This window comes from Musa acuminata, chromosome BXJ3-10, assembly GCF_036884655.1.
Source record: "Musa acuminata AAA Group cultivar baxijiao chromosome BXJ3-10, Cavendish_Baxijiao_AAA, whole genome shotgun sequence".
In the NCBI taxonomy this organism is placed as follows: Eukaryota; Viridiplantae; Streptophyta; class Magnoliopsida; order Zingiberales; family Musaceae; genus Musa; species Musa acuminata.
In genome coordinates this window covers 26218810-26238435 of record NC_088358.1, presented here as the reverse complement: position 1 = coordinate 26238435, position 19626 = coordinate 26218810, and the positions used below count along the sequence as shown (strand labels likewise).

Sequence of the window (19626 nt, the reverse complement as noted above, 5' to 3'; positions counted from 1 at the left end):
ACCCAAATCGATCGATTTAATCCAAGGGAAATTATCGACATTATTGCCAAGCATTGATCGCTTGGAGAACAGACGAACCAAATACACCTGGAACATGAGGTGGTGGGATATCACATTGTGATTTGATGCAAAATTGTGATCATGAATTCTCTAATTCTTTGGATATCCAGCTTGATACGATGGTTTAATGGCCACTTCGAACCATTATTTAATGTGGCTCGATCGGATTATCAAGAATCACTCTGATACTTCTGCAGATTTGTGCTCTTCAGAGATAAGAACAAGTTCATCCTTTTTATCTTCAGAACATGAGACACAGAAACCATAATAGAGTTTGGATCAGAAAGCCAAGCATGGAGTTGATCAGTATGGAGATGTTCCATATTTCGTTAGACGAAGTACGAGGAGTCAGAAAGAGCAAAGAACAACCGAAGAATGTATCTGGAGGTCATAGTTGGGAGCTATTTTGCGTTTGTGGTTGGAGTTGACATAGCAGAAGGTCCTTTGAAGATGAGGAAGTTGAGTCTCTCCAGGCAGAAGTAGACGAAGGTGCCCTTTCTGTGGGTGAAGAAGCACCCAAACTTGGATCCCACCACGCATTGCCATCCAGGGCCATACCTCACATCAAATTCCTGGAACACCACAAGCATAAGGATGGGAAGAAATGGAGAAACAAGAACGAGAGAGAGAGAAGAAGAGGGTGGAAACCTTTTTGATGTGAGCAGCTATTCCGGTGCAGTCAAGGACATCAAAGAGGTCAAGAGCTTCGTAGGCACAGGACATGGCTTGCAGCTGCATCTTCACAGGCATGTCTGTGTCCTGGATTATTGCCCTTCCTTCCAACATTCTGCTCTTATCCTTGTCGTCTCTACGTTCTACTTCTCTATCGCTTCGGAATTAATCCAAATAGAAGGATGCTTTGGATGTGAGCTCTCTCTCTCTCTCTCTCATTTCTGCTATTTAATGTATGCTGACACGATGAGGGGAGAACCAGTCTGGCTTCTTCTCTGTCTCTCCTCTGGTAAGACCGCTGAGTCATGGCGTTGTCACTGCTATTATCTCTAATTCAAGCAAAGACGTGGCTTTTGGTCTCTAGCGGTGGCGAATCAGGCCGGTGCAGACCGCGTGCCAGCTCGATCTGGGTATCACGACGGCGGGTCTCTTTCACCATTTGTATGCATGAGAAGATTGTGATGGCAAAAGAGGTGGTATTTATGCCAGATGATAAAGCCGATGCCTCAAGTGATGCTGCATCCTTAATGAAGACAGAGGACTCCCCCCTACACAAATCAAGGTTGAAGCTGCTATTTCCACGATGAATGATATCTTCTAAACAAGGAACCAATCCAAAACTTCATCTCTATCATACAGGTTAGAAAGGAAAGCACAACTAGGTTTTCTTCACACTTCTAATCTGACTGGTTGGCAGTTTACATTTGTAATCTCCAAATATCACCAAGTAAAATTCAATCCTAACTAAAATGCAACAATGTTTAAGTTGCAGTACTCAAATGATGGAGTTAGCTAAGAATCTGACTTCCAATCTCCCATTCCACTGTTCCGAAAAATCTCTGTTCTCATGCTATTTCAATTAAATTTTTTCTTGCCTGTGAACATTAACAATGCTGCATGCCAATATGAAGCCAAGTCTTGCCACAGTATGTTCTCTGCAGTCAGCATATAGAATTTTTTTTTCCCAAACCCAAGCAACATGCAGGCTCAGATTGACTTCTGGATACGAGGCTAAGATGCAGCAGTTCACATAGAATATAAGTTAGAAAACTGAACATTGCATTAAGGTACAAATTGCAGACTGAATTGCAGTATATAACATTCATATCATGAGATACATTTGTGGATAACTGATACATGGTTCCATTCCTTTTTTTTAATCGCATTTCACAATGAAACATCATTTGTAATTGAATAAAGGTCCTGTAACAACCCGTATCACAATTTTATCTTACCATTGTCATCAAGCAGATTCTTGAAAGCTTGACCATCTTTACCAACCATCAGATAACTTGTATGATGCTCACATGAAGTTGTGTCATCTTCAAGTTCTTGCAGGGATTTACTAGTGGAAGCAAGTTGTTCATTAGATGTCGTCATCTTCTCTGGAACATCAAACTCTTGTAGCTCCTCATCCCTGCCTGTTTTTCCTTTTGAGCCTCTACGTTTCTTTCCTATTTTTCTGCAAGACCATCTAAACCAAGGCTTTCAGAGACAAAAGTTCGCCCACCTTGAAACTCAAGTTTATAGCAAGCTTTTCCTTAATAAAAGCAGGGACTGATGGGGAACAAACTTAGCGGAAGAAGGCTGTTCAAAACAATCGACAAAGATTCCGATGGATTCACAACCTTCTTATGATACTTGACTAATGTTAGAAGATCAGATAAGACAACCTACTGATGTAAATGAACCTTGTCATGAAACTATAAGCATAGTTGGTGACTGAAAACTGGACATGAATTACTTCAAACTTGTTCCTGCTATTCTTTCTCATAAGGAGACTACATGTCTTGAATATCTTTATCATTTCTGAACTTTGCACATCCATCTGCTTCATAACCTCATGTTTTCGGTAGGCAAATAAGGGACTTCATTTCTTAACTGGGCCTTCCTCTCTGCTCTTTCTGCTGCATCGACAGCTTCTCTCACAAGTGCAACAAAGAAAATTAAAAATTTATGATGCTTTCATTTAATAACAGTGGAACAAGCCTCATTGCCCAAAAAAATTGTTAAAAGCATGCAAAAATATTTGACCAGACCACATTTTAGATGAAAAACATTGACAATGGCAGATTCAACTCATTCTAGACAACAAAATAATTATGTGAAAGTGCTCACTTGTCACTTCTTCAAATTATCTAGTAAACAGACAAACAAACCTATTTTTATAATGATCTGACACCCTCGAGAGAAACCTTTGTCCATTCAGGATTCCTGATATCTGCTGCAGACTGTTCTCTGTAAACACACCAAAAGAAGTTACGTCAGAAATTTTCGTGATCTAAGTTGACATAATAGCAAGTGAACATGTTATTGCAAACACGTTAACATGCTGCGATACGTAAGCATTCGATTGTTCTGAAGCCTCCAGGAGAGCATATCTTACTTCTTATTTCTACAATAGAATTATTTCTACAATAGAATTATTTCTACAACGGTTTTACATCGACTAGGACGAGAAACAATAAATTTGGCTAACCAGCAACAAATTTGGCTAGAATAGGAGAAACAGATGCAGAAGGAACCAACTTTAAGGAAAAAGAAATTAACTGACATCTTCGGGGAACCCATACTTGATAAGCTCCTTGTTCTCGTGCTCGTCCAACTTCATGAAGATGAAGTCAGTCGCCCGCTCCTGGCAGGGGCTTGAAGTAGGAAAATCATCTCCGCCTCTAGCTTCTTGACCGCAAAACCCGGTGGCCAGGAAACCTAGGGTTTCGTGCGCTCCGATGGAGAGTCTCCACGCAGAGATTTCAACAACAGAGCAAAATCTAGGGTTTTTGGAACCAATAAAAGTAGGGTTTTTTTTTTTTACCTACGACCCTCCCACGACGATGCGAATTCGACCACTGGTCGAAAAGGGGCATCCAAATCGATCGAATTTATGATGGAGTTTGTTCTTCATCGAAAAGGGGCGTCCATGACAATGCAAGAAATCGAATGAATCGAAGCCGTCGAAGTGAGAATGGAACGGGAGAATTGGTATTGGTGTTTTGGCCGGTGGTGGCTAAGCGTGACCGGTTGACCCTCGCGGGGCCGTTCATATTTTTACGTATTTAAGGTCGTTTGGAAACATCATATTTTTCCTTAACAATCTCAATATATCATATATGCCCTTACAAATCTTAATATTAACATATACGCTCTTCATTGACATCGATAATGTTTATTCAGACTAACTAGTGATTATTAGTCGTAATAAATGATCATATGTACAACTCGATATCGCTGGAATCCAATTGGACATTCGTTGGGTCCACCTCTCCGAGAGAAGAACACTGATCAAACTCGTCCGATGCGGTCTTACCTGTCTCATGCTTCCTGCCATGTGATCGGAGGGGTCCATGGACCCCGGTTAAAAGGTCGCTGTGACGGGTGAGCCCCGACGGGGTAGTTACATAAATTGATGATCCTTCCAGATGCCAGAGAGGGGAAACTGAAACGAACGGAAGCCCTTCAAGCGATCGATTTCGAGAGAGGTTTTTACTTCGATTCGATCGCATAGTAAAAGGAGGGCGAATAATTTCCCTGTTCGCGAAGAGAAGATCGAGATATACGAAGGTGAAAGATGAGAAGGCGATGATGATGGGCGAGGATAAGTTGTCGCCGTCGTCGATAGGGATGGGGAGCAGAGAAAGAGATCGGGAGCTGCTGATTCCGGTGGGGGAGGATCCCGCTGATGATGGTGACTCCAAGGCCTCCGCCGCTGCGGCCACCGCCTCCCCCTCCCGCCACCACTCCGGCCGAGAGGTCAGACTCGCCCTGTTCTATTTATCTGATTGGCCGTGAAAGGTTTCAATTTTTTGTTGCGTCAAGATTGATTTTGGACATCTCCTTCTCGATCTATAAGATAAGTTCTTTTTTGTTCGAACCGTCTATCTTGGAGCTTGTAGGTTTACATGGCTCCGGTTTTCCTAGTAATATCGAACAGTAATTAGAGGAGACTAACTTCCAATAGTGTACTAAGTTTAGGTTTTTGGCTAGTTAACAACCAGTCAAACTTTAGTCGCATGAGAAATTAATGTCATTCCTTTTCTGCCACCAAATTCTTTCATTTTTTATATATTCTTACAAAAACACCCTTTCTGGCTTTTGCTCCACAATTTGCTTTACTGTGCATCTGGAACTCGAAAATTATACACGTTTTGTCAGTCTTCTTAGCTAACTCAGTGGCTATGTCGAGAGAAACAACTATAGACTTTGTGCTGCCTTGTAGAGATCCATCTGATCTTTTTTATGTGAATAGCTTTTGTCTGATAGAAGGACACAATTCCGGATTACTAGTCTACTTTTACCCACTAAATCTGGTTAAATTCCATATTTTGGAGAGGAATGTCCGGACAATGAGCATGGTCTACCCTTTGGGCCATTATGAACCCATGCTGATGAGATGCTGGCACCATAAAGTAGAAGTATCAACTTCCTTCTTTTTGTATGTAGTACTTTTCTTTTCGGAAACTGGATCAGAAATCACTTGGCTTGCCTTTTCTTCTGGATGTGCTCCTAGCATTTGTTTTGACTGTATGTTTAAATAACTACATAAATATTCAATAGGATGTGAAATTCTAATTTGCTTATAGTTTTAGCAATTAACATTAATCTTCAATAGGATGTGAAATTCAAATTTGCAAGGCTTAGTGAAAATAGCTTTAAGCTGAACTTTAATTATACAAGTAACACATTATAGGTCAAATCCCAAAATTTAAATTATATAACTCGGTGCTAAAGAGTTGCCACTGGATGGATCTTGTTCATACATACTAAGCATGATCAAGGAAGAAGTCCTTATACTATGACCATCAGAATGTACACGATAAAACATCCCAAAGTCCTTGTTATGGTTTCCTGGTATATTCACATATCCACTCCATTTACGTTTGTTCTGAGTCTGCATTACTGTAGGAAGTAATACAGATCTTCCTTCTACAAGGAAGGATGAAATTATAAAATAGAAGTTATGGCAAACTCATGGGAGCTTGTAGGTTTTTCTGCTCATATTTGTGACTGAACAAATATGACTTGTTGTCATGGCTCTTAATTGACCCTCAGATTAGTTTTATTTTCTTTATTTGTTTTGGACTAGTTTTTTCTTTTTTCCCCTTTTTTTAAAATCACCAGAGTAAGTTCCCAAGCAATCTACTGGTGCACTTAATTTCTTTATCTATTTTTTGTGGGAAATTATACATATCTGGCCAGCATATGTTACATTGGAAGGTATATGTCCTTTTACTAGTTTTATAGTAATTGCTATTACTTCTGTTTGCTGGAACCTGAAGTAGCTTTAACAATTTTTCTGCTTTCTTTTCTCCTTACTACAACTTTTTTCATTTTCTCTTTTCTCAGTGTAATTTTGTACTGCACTTGATTTATGATTGATGCTCTTCCATGCAACTCCATAGATATTCTTAAACGCTGTAATTTATTTTACATCAATTGACTTATCATAAGAATCTTTGTCATATCCTTTTAATTGAAAAGTATTACTTAAACAGGCATTTCACAAAGTTGTTCGTAGTTGGGCTTCAAAAAAGTTCATGACCGGATGGTAATTTTCTCCTGAATGATTTGCACTTCTTCACAATGTTGAGCTAAGTATTGGTTCACTGTTATGATGCTATTTATTTTTCAGCTATTTTATATGTTGTTTCATTAGTAAGAACCTGTTATTGGTACTGACCCTTTTAATACATGATTTTTCTTTGCTTATTTTGCTCATTTTTGTGATACTGTACAAGGGTAATAGTTACTGTTTATATTGGTACCAAGAGTATTGAATTATTGAATGAATGCTTCTGTTAACTAACTTTTTTGACCTGTAAGCAAGAAGAGATTCAGAACCATCTGTTTCTCATTATTTCTATCAAACAAAATTTTCTTTTTAAACTGGTTCTTCAAAATTGGCAATATCTTTCAACCTTGTTCTTTTACCTATTTTCTCTTCTTTCTTGTTACCCCAATATGCCATTATATTGTTAAAGATGCTATACAATCCAGTTATTATGATAAGTATTCTGCAATAGGAGAACTTAGTTTTCGAAAAAAAAAACAGAAAAAGCTTTAATTAGGAATTGCCTTCATTAACATTGACCATATGCATTTATAGTCTTTCACATAAAAGGAGCATTTGGAGATATACAGAAAGTCATTTGATTTTGGTTTTGATCTAAGTAAATTTATTGAGATTTCTTTGTCTTTTGCTGTTCTGACATCAATTTTATTCTTGCAGTGTTATCCTATTTCCAATAGCAATTACTTTCTACATCACTTGGTGGTTTATTCGTTTTGTGGATGGATTTTTCTCTCCAATCTATGCCCAGCTTGGAATTGGCATATTTGGTATGCGTAAAAGTTTTCTAAAAGCATTCTTTTTATTTAAGAATGGTCTTATGTGGTTTATTTTTCTCTTCTGTATTCTTTGATCTGCCAAGGGAGATCAATCTTTTTCAAATACTTATATTTCTCTCATTCTCCTGCTGTGGAGCTCACTACTTTTGTTCTTTTTTATCAGGGCTTGGTTTTATAACTTCTATCACATTCATCTTTTTGGTTGGAGTTTTCATGTCTTCTTGGCTAGGGACATCTGTTCTTAGCCTCGGTGAGTGGTTTATCAAGCGGATGCCTTTTGTTCGCCACATTTACAATGCATCTAAACAAATTAGTACTGCCATATCACCTGGTAATACATTCTTTTTACCTTGATGGGTCTGTCGATCCACACTATATTTTGTTGCTCACGATGTCTATCTACAGATCAAAACACTCAAGCCTTCAAAGAAGTGGTCATTATAAGGCACCCTCGAATTGGTGAATATGCATTTGGTTTCATCACTTCAACTGTTGTTCTTCAGGTCTGAAAACAAACATCATTCCATCAGTTTTCCTAATCTTGTAATATTTAAAACATCTAGTCTTAATAGCATATCTTCTTGCATGTTTTTTGTTGGTTCTCTATGTATGAACCTATTCCTATTTTTTGAGTTCTCATTAGGCATTGATGTTATGCTGCTCAGTATTTAATATGTTCCTTATAACATCTTTAGAAGTGGCCTTTTGTTTCTACAAACCTAAAGTTCTTTTTAAAGGTTTTGAGGATGGCTTGAGTTCAGATCAAAGACTGAGAATGGAGAGCTATGTTGGAGGTTTTTATTTGAGACTGATTGAATGGAACAACATACTTCTATCTTGTGGTGTATCAGATTTGTAAATAAGGTTTCAATTTTAGAATAAGCATCATTCTCAGTACGAATTATTCTGTATATTGTCAATGGCTTCCAAGGTGGGAGCAGGTTAGTTTAAAGAAATTCAAATATTGGCAACTAATTGGGTGTAGCGAAACATGATGAACTTTGTTTACATGGGGAGGACAGACTTTGACTTGGATAAAAAATATTTTGACCTCACTGTTCTATGGAGTTCCATTTTGCACTAGGTGATGTAAAAAGAGTTTGTGGATGATGATACTTTGCATGTGCACCAGGTTTGGCAAAGATCATATTTGGAAAGACGTCGACTATATCACATATTAATGATGCTTTGTCCTCCATTGGTTTTGGTAAAAATCTATATGGATGATGATGCTTCATTGGCTTTTCATATTGCTGGATCAAAAGCCAGCATCAGTGGCTGGAAAATGCAAAAGACTTGTAGCATATATATTGGATGGGACAAAAGCTGGGGAAATTGAATGAGAAGGGATCTCAGACAGATGTTCAATCAACTAAGAAAATCCATTTTCTACACTAAAATCATTCGTCCTTTGACGGGAGAGGGGACAGGATCAGACAGGAGCAGAGCAGGGACTTGACAGATACATGTAGTCAATGGCTAAGAGCTTCTGAATAACCGGAAAAATGGTTATTTCACTTATTTGGCAGTTTTGAGGAAATTCCTGGATGTGGTGGAATTGGTTCCATAACAACTATCTCTGCGCTCACTCATTATTCCCATAGTTGGTCTCTTGCTTCTGCTCCCTTGTAATAAGTCTCCCTGGAGGCCCTGTGGAACATAAGAGACATTGAGCAGATGAGACCTATCAATTTGTTGTGACTAGAGAATGACAAATACAAAACCAATTTTGTTTGTCATATGGAATGGGGAAATTACCATGGATGATGTGGTGAAGGTGCTAGAATTGTTAGAGGCATCTAATTATGCATAGAAGTGGGCTTGGCATTTCCTCAATGGCCATTGTAGTGAGCCCCTTTAGGAACAAAAGAAAAAAAGAAAATGATAGACCAGATAATCCAGGCATCAACCTACCTTGTCATTACTGTGAGTCAAATAGAACATTGATGTTCTCTTGCATGATTGATCATATATACATGTACTTGCAGAAATTTCGTCACATTCATATTGGTATCATTAATCATGAATTCTCATTTTTATGTTAGTTTCTTGCAAATTCATTCTTATTTAACTGGAGTTTTTTTTGTTATGATGTTTTTTTACCACCTTAATCTGCAGAATTACACTGGTGAAGAGGAGCTATTCTGTGTCTATGTTCCTACCAACCATCTCTATATTGGTGATGTCTTTATGATCAACTCGAGGGATGTTATTAGACCAAACCTCTCTGTCCGAGAAGGAATCGGTTAGTTGGAAACTTCTTGGGTTCAATTTCATGCAAGATTCTGAGTCCTATTTCTCATCTCTGCAGCTCTATATTCTTAGTTTATGTCTTCCATTATGTCAATTTCAATATCAATAATGTTTTTGATGCAGAAATTGTGGTGTCAGGGGGCATGTCAATGCCTCAAATTCTGTCAACACTGGAATCACATTCAATACAATTGGATCGAACCGGATTTCCCTGAAACTAAGACCAATGGTGTTTTTCTTTTCTTAACCATTCAGTTAGATTTGCAGTTTGATCAGATTTAGCTGTCATGAAACTTTCTTCCACTCTTAGGTTTTCAACTTCCACACTGCTATGTAAAGTTTTAAAGAGCTCAGAGGAATGATATCGGAGAATGGTTTGGTGTTCCTTTCCAGTTTTACAGTCATATGTAAAGATTGATGTAGATTATAGTTCTACTCTGTTTTGTTGAGTATGACATTGTTTATGCATCAGAAATTTTCATTTCTGCCCATTTTTCACTGAGACATTTCACAGATAGGCGATTGTTTCCTCCTCTTTTTTATCATTTCCTGACAGCAAGTTCTTCCATGTGCAAACTTTGTGAGCATCTGCTTCTTGTCAATTGTTTAATGATATTATTGTTGTTATTTTGATTACATGGGAATGTAGTGCGATAGCGTGGCTCGACAAGCATAGCAAGCCGTAGAAGAACTGGATCCGCAGACCAAGTGTTCGACCAATTTACCTTGCAGTTCGCTGGCACACCAAGAGACCTGCCGTTCCGTTGTTGCGGAGCTTCCACAGCCACTGAAACAATTCCAATGACGCTGCTTTGATTCTTCCTTGTTTATAGACGAGCAACGTGATATGTCGGCCTCTGCTTTGTAGTCACGATGATCATTTGATGGATCGATTACAGCCACATCAAGATTTCTGAGGACATGTCCTTTAGTGCATGCCCGTCCCGACTCTTCACATGGCAAGGACGGCCGTCGGCATCCCACTGTGAATACTAAAAGAAGGAAACAAAAAGGAAGCACGAATCCTCTCTCCCCTCTTATAAATCTCATTGCCCTCTGCATTCCGATCTGAAAACCCCGTCAATGGTGCAGCTTTCCTTCCGAACTCCCTTCAAATCTTAAATCTTGATCGAAGCTCGGGTGCCCCGTCGCTTCATTCACCAGATCCTTCTCTTTGTTCTCCAGATCATTGCGCAAAAAGGGGACCTTTTTGGGTTCCAATCCGGCTTCCGCCATGGCCACTTCTTGGAGAGTTTTGCGAGTCACTCTCCTTCTCTTTCTCCTGGTCCGATGTCTTTCTGTTGCCTCCATAACCCTAATTGACGACGCCGACGACGATCTTGAGGGGCTCGAAGAGCTCCTGGCGATTGACGAAGAGGAGGAGCAGAAGGGCGGCGGCGGCGACGGTGGAGGCGCCTCTAGCAGGTCGTCGGAGGCCAAGCTCCTCCGCCGAGCCCAGAGGATCGTTCTTGAGCTGAGCAATGAGAATGCCAAGAAAGTGGTCGACTCCAACGAGGCCGTTCTCCTGCTCGGCTACACCCCCTGGTGCCCCAGGAGTGCCGAGCTGATGCCCCGGTTCGCGGAGGCCGCGACCACGCTTAGGGAGATGGGGAGCAGTCTCGTGGTGGCGAAACTCGATGCCGAGAGGCACGCCAAGGCTGCATCCCTTCTCGGAATTAAGGGTTTCCCGACGATACTTCTGTTCGCCAACGGGACCGCGCTGGCCTATAGGGGTGGATTTACGAAGTAAAAATAATCTCACAATTTTTTCTACTTTTATTTTCTTGATATCATCTTCTTATCTTCTTTTCTTTCTTGATAGTTACTGCAGATTAGGGAAACATACTTCTAGTTCTTTATGTGGTTTAGCACTGGGAGCGTTGACAACTATGAATCTTCTACATTTAGTTCTTGCTTTGTAGTCCTGAAGAATTGAAGTGTTTGACTGAGTTGTTTTTCAATGACATTGTTATTTTCCTTGACATTTTGATTGTTGGATCTCTCCTTAGTCTGCCCAATCTCTTGATTTGCTAGTTCTTTGCGTTGATAGATTATGATTGTCACTTCTCCATACTGTATTATAAGCTTTACATAATTAAGATTTTTTGCTTCATTTTGTCCATTTCATACTTTTCTACCGATCTTTTTCCTGGAAGATTGGATGATTTTGCCAAATTTGATGTAATCATATGATCTTTGAATGCAACATTCTCTGCGCATTAGTAGTCCTTTTTTATCCATCTAAGAGGGTGATGTGAGAGGTCATAATGTAATGTGCCCAATACATAATGCAGTTGATACGTTCAGTCTCCAGTTCATTTGGATTTGTTTCACATTTTAATTATGCTCTCTTGTTTCCGGGAGTGTTGCTGAACAAAGTCAGACTTGTTGTAGCTCTACATTGAAGAAGTATCTAAATCTTGTGCTTAATAATTGTTTCATTAACTTAAAATGGTCGTTGTCTTCTTCTATATTCAGGGAGGAGATTGTGATTTGGGCAAGAAAAAAGACTGGTGTACCTGTCATAAGGCTATCTTCTATAAATGATGCTGAGGAGTTCCTGAGACAGCACCAGATATTTATCGTTGGTCTCTTCGAAAAATATGAAGTATGTGATATATTCATGCAACTAAAATATATAAACCAAATAAATTTAGGTTCTAAATAACCTCGAGAGCCCAAGTGATGAAGAGCCAGCATTATAGGCATGATGTAGTGTCTGAGTCAAAATGAGAGGGGTATTATGATGATTGAATATAGCATAAGTAATTGGAGACTGGAGATGGTTTTAGCTGTGGATTTTCTCTACACCTAAAATATTTTTTCCAGTTTTGCTTTTTATATTTTATATCTCATACAGTTCCAGCTAAGCATTTAGTTCTTTCAATTAATGAACTAAAACATGTTTTCATAAAGGTATAATGACTATATGAGCCGCAGTTTGAAAGTCATTCACTCGTCACATGAAATATTATCATGCAGATGCACAGCATACGCGAAGAACTCTCAACTTAATGGTTTATGTTCTAAAAGTAAATTCCTTTATAATAAAAAATTAAAAGTCATGATTAAGGCTCTTCTTTTGTAATCTTCAAACAAAGTATAAATAGTAAAAGTAGAGGAACTAAAAGATTCTGTTGGACTGCAAATTTTGCACTAAAATATTGGGGAATTTATAATATGCAAATATCCTCCAAAAAATCTATTTGATTATGTCATAAATGCTTGTCCAAACCTTTACAGAAAAAGAAACAAATAAAGAAGGAATTAGTTACTTCCTTATTTTCTTAATATACCACTAAAGCTGCAAATGTTTCCTTCTGGTATTAAGGAAGTTGCAATTAAGATTAAATAAGTTTTTCAAGTTTCCATTTTCAGGCATTTTAAATGAGTTCTCCCACATCATCTTGGAACCTCATGGTGGCAAAGGATCAGATAGCCGAGGTTGTAATAGGTAGAAGGCCTTCTCTTGTGCCTCTCCTAACCTCTTAATTGATTTCCCAACAACCTATCAAAGTCTAGTTTACAAAAAGGCCAAACACACAGGATCCCACAGAAAAATGTGTATGATTTATAAAGAAACCTTGTGGCTCTCTTTTTTTCTATACACCTTTGCTTGCAATTCCTGGTCCGGTTGCACTTAGGCTTATAGGACTGTACCTCTAGAAATATTTTTCTCCCAGTCTGGGCATAGCCATTACTGATGTATAACAAGCATTTTTTTTTATCATAGTGAATCTTGCCTTTTTATCCCAGTTGGGTGTATTTCCACTGCCTTCGGAACTTAAAAATTGATGTATATATTAGTAAGCATTTTTGTGATCATAGAGCATATTTATCTCTTTTGTCACAAATTTTGCTATTTGAAGTCAATTATCTTTTGCAGGGACCTGAGCATGTAGAGTTTGTAAAAGCAGCTACTACAGATAATGAAATCCAGTTTGTGGAAACCAATGATATTAACATAGCTAAGGTTTTGTTTCCAGAAGTTGGAACTGAAAAGAAGTTCATCGGACTTGTTAAAAGTGAACCTGAGAGATATGAGAAATTTGGTAAGTTGGTGTTATATTTACTTCTTGCATTTACTTCTTGGTAAGTTATTTACTTCAGGTTTTAGAAATATGTTTGTTTTTGTCTTGATGTGATGTAGCTCAGATTTAGTAGCTTAGTGTTTCAGTCAAATTAGTTCCTAGGTTGTATCTACTAGAGATTTGATTTATATTCTTCATGAGTTATGAGTGCTAATTAGTATTTAAGGGTCGTTAGATCTTTTATTTAGTTATACTTCATTATTTTCATTAAAGCATTGATGATTTTGATGATTTCTTATCTTTAACATCAGACTGGACCTGTTTCATCTTCCACAAGCTTGTCTCTGCTTCTAGATGAGTTTAATTCTACCGTACCTACTTTAATTTTAGAGATATTTTAAGTCCTTCTGAAGCATGAATATTTAACAGTTCACATTCTGATAACCACCTGATTTAGCATTTTGGTAACCTTTATTTTTTGTATGTTTCTGTTGTTAGCTTATGTGTTGTTCATTCTGCTTATTGTTGGTGCTCTTAGTTTCTTTACCTTGCTTTTGCTCCATGAAGTTCCATAACAATATTTTATTAAAGTAAAATCTAGTGATGTATCTTTTTGCTCTTGCAGTGGACAATTTTGAGGAACAGAAGATCTTGCAATTTGTAGATTATAATAAGTTTCCTTTAGTTACCGTATTGACAGAACTAAATTCGGCTAGAGTCTATTCCAGCGCCATTAAACTCCAGGTTATCTCTAATTGATTGTTGCATTTTTTTCCTTATTTATGTAAGTGATAAATCTTAACAACTCTATGTGTGTATTTGACATTAAGCAAATTAAAGATGACAATGACAACAAACTCCACTCAAAGCCCAACTATCTGTGATTCAGGCACAATCTGAGTTCCCTTATCTTGTTTAGATTTGAATTCTTTGGAATATGGCAGTCGAGCAACGTGGTTTTGGATAAAGATGAAAATATTGTAATGATGTCATCATTATCAATCTTATATATGATTCACATTGAGGACGGTGCCATGGAGGGTATTAAGGACAATTGTAGTTGTGTATGCCACTGTGATACCATGAGTTTAAAGCGGACCACTAATATTAAATTGAAACTATACTATTAAACAAGTCAAGTACTCGAGGAGGAACAAAGGCTGTTAAGTTGTTATGCGCTTGATGAATGGAGAAAGCAATACTCCACATTGTTCCTTTGTCTAAAGGTAAAACAAGTGAGAAAAGTTTGGAAGGTGAAAAGTCATGAAATGAGTGAGTAAAATACATCGAAGTTAAAACAATCAGTTCTAGGATAAAATATTTGGGACAACTTAGTTTGGCCAACCAACTCATTTTGTCTAAGAATGGAACTGGACTTAGTGTGCACCAAGGAAATGAGGATTAAGCTGAAATGCTTGCTTTGGGTTGCTAAATTGCAGCTGACAATATCGGCCACTGTGGTGCTAATGCATCTGCATCACTCTCATTCTGCTATTTTGCATCACCTCATACGTTGTGTGATTTTTAGGGCTTAAAAATGTCACAAAGGCCACAGTGGCAGCAGCCACAACTACAATATAGAACTACACCACAGCCACAATTTAAGCATTTTAGTCACCCTGTTCTAGGCATCTCAAATTAATGGGCCAATTCTCCCATTGGGTCTGTTCATGACAGTAAAAGTATGAAATTTGGCTATAATAAGGACGAAAGGGAAGTACCAAGAGGCATTACTAACTTTGTAGAATTTACATTTGAATATAATTCCTTGAAAACATTGGATTTGCATCTAATTTCTTTTAAGAAGGATGGTCCTATGAAAAATTTTCCATTTACAAAAGAAATTATACTTGTTCCCACCAATGCATCCGTGCTCCCTGTATATTTAGATGGCCCCTCTTTAGCTATTTTCCACTCCCCTTAGGACCATGTCTCATACGAAAAGAAAAAGCAAAGAGAAATCCTAGTGAACAGAAGGGCATAATAAAAAATGAGAAACAATGCATAATCACATGCACACATTAAAGTATCCACAAGACATCTCTATAAATAGCTAAATGCTGCCTGGCCTTGCTTTTTCCTAGACTTGCTCATGCAGCCCTTTACAGGTTTTCTTTAGTTAGTGAAGATATGCCTGCATATGTGTACAATTGTATTTGTCTGAGAAAGTTAACCTCAGTCAAATTTCTTTTTAGGTTTTTATCTTTGCAGCTGCCAATGAGTTCAAGGATCTTTACCCACTTCTTCAAGATGTTGCGAGGCCTTATAAGACAAATGTAAGTCCTGCTGCTTTTAGTTATCTACTGTTTTTAGGCAGTTTCTGACATTTGATTGTTTGCAGATAATATTTGTGTATGTAGACAATGCTGAAGACAATCTTGCAAAACCATTTTTGACTTTATATGGACTTGAAGCTGAAAAGCCCATTGTAAGTTTGCTAGTAATTTATCATGTTATTTCTATTTTCTATCATCATTATTTCTAAACAACTTTGTAATTTCCTAGCATTTAACCATTGATCAGGTAGTCATTTTATGAATGGGATAAATTTTCATAGTTTCAACAGCTTAGTTGGAACTCTATGTTTCTAATGATTTTGAGGAGGAATGAATGTTTTTTATCTAGTTTGAAGCAGAAATGTAAATTCTAATGCAATTATCAAGACAGAACTGAATCTTATGAATAAAAATGATCAAGAGTTTTCTTTTCCAGGTTTAGTATTATGTTCAGTGTTTTATGGTTCACATTCTTGAAGTTTGCAATCTGATCTTGTTCCACCAAGACATGCATTAAAACATATGATTTCCAATTCATTTCCTTCTCTTCCGTTGCCTTTTCACTGTGTTCTTTTCCTTTTGGAATGCTTTTGGAGTCTCCCCCCTTGCTTTTTCAATTTTTTAATATTTTCCTCCTCCCTTCAAAATCACATAACGTGTGTCCTAGATGCTTACAGTAGGACTTAAATTTTTTATTTTATGACTATACACAGTGTGTTACAATTCAGTATCTATTTTTGGCATTGTAGTTGAAATCTCGTGAAATACGGTTGAACAATGTCCAGTCATCTATTCATTCATTTCTCCACTTTATTACAGTGTTTTATCTCTTTTCCTGTGAATCTAGGCATGTCTTGTAGTCATCTTTTTTTTCTATATAATATTATTATTTTGATTCACAGGTAACTGCATTTGATAATAGGATTGGTTCCAAGTACTTGTTGGAGTCAGATCTCACGAGGACCACCCTAGAAGTACGTTTTACTCAGCATAATTCTGCATAAATTATGAATGAACATCCATAGTTGGAGTGTTGTAGGTTGGAATTGTTGTTTTTCTTTAATATATTTTCAGGAATTTTGTTCTGGGCTGCTTCATGGTTATTTGCCACCCTACTTCAAGTCAGAACCAATACCAAATGAGGTATGTACACAATTAAATTGTGTTAGTTTGATAACTTGTGCAAATTGTGATGACCTGGTAAAAAATGATTTGCTACTCTTGGCTAATGATTTATTGGTTAAAATTTTACACCTACACCCTCAGCCTCCATGATAAAATGTATCATTGGTTTTCATTATCTCATATCTGATGATATATGTCCATGATATCTGTTTTTCTAATTGTTAATATGGGGCACACAACAATGTTGATTGCAAAGAGATCTTTGTCATCATGATATCTTTGAGTAGCTTAATGAGACACAAATTTTGTTACAATAGCTTCATGATCCGTGATCATCACTTAAGTGTACAATTTAATTGACCCCAGGTGCAGATTTATAGTTGATGTTTTTCCAGCACAGGACTTCCTTGGAGATTAATTGTTTGGAAAGTAATTTACAATTGTATAATGAAATTGGTGTTCAGTTTTGTGAAATGTTAATGTTGCTTTGTATGCAGCTGTTTTTATTCTTCTATAGTTTTTCTTTATGATTTTGACTGTTCACTACTGCATGATCCAGTATTGATGGCACCACACTGGTGATCATCATATTTGATGGCAGTGATAGCTGATATCTGCTTAGCATTAATAACTATGGATACAGTCTACCAAGAGATAGGTGATATTCCTACATTCATTGTTGCCAAGTTTATAACTGCTACTAAGGTAATCTTTAGGATGATAACTGCTAAGTAAAATGAGTAATTAAATTTATCATATAACTATTTTTCTTTTCAATTATTGTGAAGCTTCAACGAGATGAATATTGTTACACATTGCCATTTGTTGATTTGAGATGAATATTCTGAACAATTTTGTTGTTACTCATATTATGTGAATTCTTTTCTCTTTTTCTCATGAATATTGCAGAAAGGGTTGATTGAGAAAGTTGTTGGTAAGACTTTCGATGCTTCTGTCTTGGACAGTTCAGAAAATATATTTCTAGAGGTACGATGATTATTTGGTCATTGATTTAGCAAATGATGTTGTAGCTAGATGTTTTTGCTGGTGTTTTATCATTTCTTCTTTAGTTGCTTGTTAAATTTTTATCTGCATGTGACTCGTAAAATACTTTGTTTTAAACTAAAGGTGTATACACCCTGGTGCTTTGACTGTGAGGCCACAAGCAAGCAGATAGAAAAATTAGCCAAGCATTTTAAAGGGCTGGAGAATTTAAAATTTGCCAGAATAGATGCTTCTTCAAATGAGCATCCAAAGCTGCAGGTATGGAATTTGAGTATTTATATTGAGGACAATAATAAATAACTCTTAAAATAAAAAGGTGAATTGTTGGTAATTGCTTTTTCTATTATTTTTTAAAAAAGATTATGACTTCGACCTCTACTGATTTTAGAAGAGTGAATGAATTTTGACATTTATTCTCTTTCCATAAAGAGCATTGACGCCCTTCTGATCAAAATAACTAAAAACAAATCAAATTTTGGATTTTTGTCTTAGAAAATTATTAGTGAGTGGTGCTAAGCTGAATTCACGGTAAAGTTCTCTGGAGGAATATTTCTTGATCTATATATGCAATTGTATTGATCTTGAGCGCCTTTTAACTTGATAGTGATATTGCATTTCGTGGAGCTCAATAGTAGGAAAAGTTCTATGTAGTCACTCTTTGAGATATACTCGGGACATGATAGCTTGTCATTGTTGTTAGTTATATTGTGCTTGACTCATCTAAATAACTTCCTGGCTTGTAAATTTAAGCCATGTACCGGGTCACCATCGTGTGATTGTTTGATACTATAAAATGTGGTCATGTCTTTGTTCATGAAAACATGTAAAAGTAATGAGCTCAAGGACATGCTTAACAAATTTGTTCTAGATGGGATTCATATATTTTGCTCATAGCAAGAAAATTCCGCTATTCATTGGTATGTTATCTTAGCTATTCTAACAATGGTTTACTGTTATACTGCAGATAAACAACTACCCAACACTTCTATTCTATCCTGCTGGAGACAAGTCAAATCCCGTATGTACAGCTGATCATGACCACTTTCTTTTTCTGATTGCCACTGGTTTCTGTATTTATCCTAAATATGTCTTGTTTTACAGATTAAAGTTTCCAAGAAATCGAGCTTGAAGGAATTGATAGCCTTCATCAACAAGAATATTAGATCCGACGACGGCAGAGGAATCACAGATAGTGATCACAACAAGAAAGATGAACTATAATACATGCTGATTATCCAAATTTTGAAGAGTGCTTTCACCAGAGGCTTTGATTGTAAACTAATCATAGGTGATGTATTCTTCATCTTTGATTGTAAACAAAAATGGGATGTGACTTATACAGACTTGTAAACAAATCTCCGAAGAGGCTTTTGATGTGCGAATGAAGTCAGTAAACATATCAGTTGATCTGCAGAATGTGGAATGCCTTTTCATGAACCTAAAAGAAATTTTATAAAATTGATATTGACTTATTACTACTTTTGTTGGTAAATGACCCTGAAAAAGATTGACTGAATTTTCCGAGCAACGTAGTGATGGAGAGGGTTAATTAACGATTGGTGAAAACGATTGACATCTTTGATAGCTTAACTGTTGCTACAGTTATCACCCATGACGAGAGAGTTTTCAGAAACCTGCAGCAGCAACAGAACTACTAAAATGGCTGTTAAAGAAGCACAATTCATTAGAGCAGCGGGAAGAAGACCATGGGAGAAAGAGACTATAAGCAGCACATAATGCATCACAAAGGTGATGCGTTGCCAGAAGACTTGAGTAAGCAGGCGTTCTATTTGACTGAAGCAAGCAAAAAGCTTTATTGTACATTGCTGACTTCGAGTATTTACCTTCAATCTAACATG

At 37.1% G+C, this 19626-nt stretch overlaps 3 protein-coding genes across 6 annotated transcripts; 2 read left to right on the top strand and 1 right to left on the bottom strand.

Moving 5' to 3' along the window:
* Positions 1-333: 333 nt before the first annotated feature.
* On the bottom strand, positions 334-3760 carry LOC104000802 (uncharacterized). 4 transcript variants are annotated; one of them, XM_065169630.1, is made up of 5 exons: positions 3287-3760; positions 2892-2970; positions 1968-2206; positions 709-1743; positions 334-632 (listed from the first exon to the last, which is right to left on the bottom strand). In XM_065169630.1, the coding sequence occupies exons 4-5, from the start codon at positions 844-846 to the stop codon at positions 462-464; spliced, it is 309 nt and encodes a 102-aa protein (XP_065025702.1). In that variant the 5' UTR covers positions 847-1743; positions 1968-2206; positions 2892-2970; positions 3287-3760; the 3' UTR covers positions 334-461. The 4 variants fall into 4 exon arrangements, with proteins under 4 accessions (XP_065025702.1, XP_065025703.1, XP_065025700.1 ...); XM_065169631.1 differs by having other exon boundaries at positions 3306-3760; XM_065169628.1 differs by having other exon boundaries at positions 1968-2970.
* Positions 3761-4112: 352 nt separating this feature from the next.
* Positions 4113-9821, top strand: LOC104000803 (protein LIKE COV 1). The gene is made up of 7 exons (XM_009422935.3): positions 4113-4482; positions 6225-6277; positions 6959-7068; positions 7241-7408; positions 7483-7580; positions 9196-9322; positions 9454-9821. Exons 1-7 carry the CDS (start codon positions 4312-4314, stop codon positions 9543-9545), a joined length of 819 nt encoding a protein of 272 aa, XP_009421210.2. The 5' UTR covers positions 4113-4311; the 3' UTR covers positions 9546-9821.
* Positions 9822-9963: 142 nt separating this feature from the next.
* Positions 9964-19245, top strand: LOC135651563 (protein disulfide isomerase-like 1-5). Its single transcript, XM_065171739.1, has 12 exons — positions 9964-11076; positions 11809-11938; positions 13217-13382; positions 13987-14105; positions 15557-15637; positions 15703-15789; positions 16540-16611; positions 16712-16780; positions 17672-17749; positions 17891-18025; positions 18732-18785; positions 18869-19245. Exons 1-12 carry the CDS (start codon positions 10565-10567, stop codon positions 18986-18988), a joined length of 1623 nt encoding a protein of 540 aa, XP_065027811.1. The 5' UTR covers positions 9964-10564; the 3' UTR covers positions 18989-19245.
* The last annotated feature ends 381 nt before the right edge of the window (positions 19246-19626 follow it).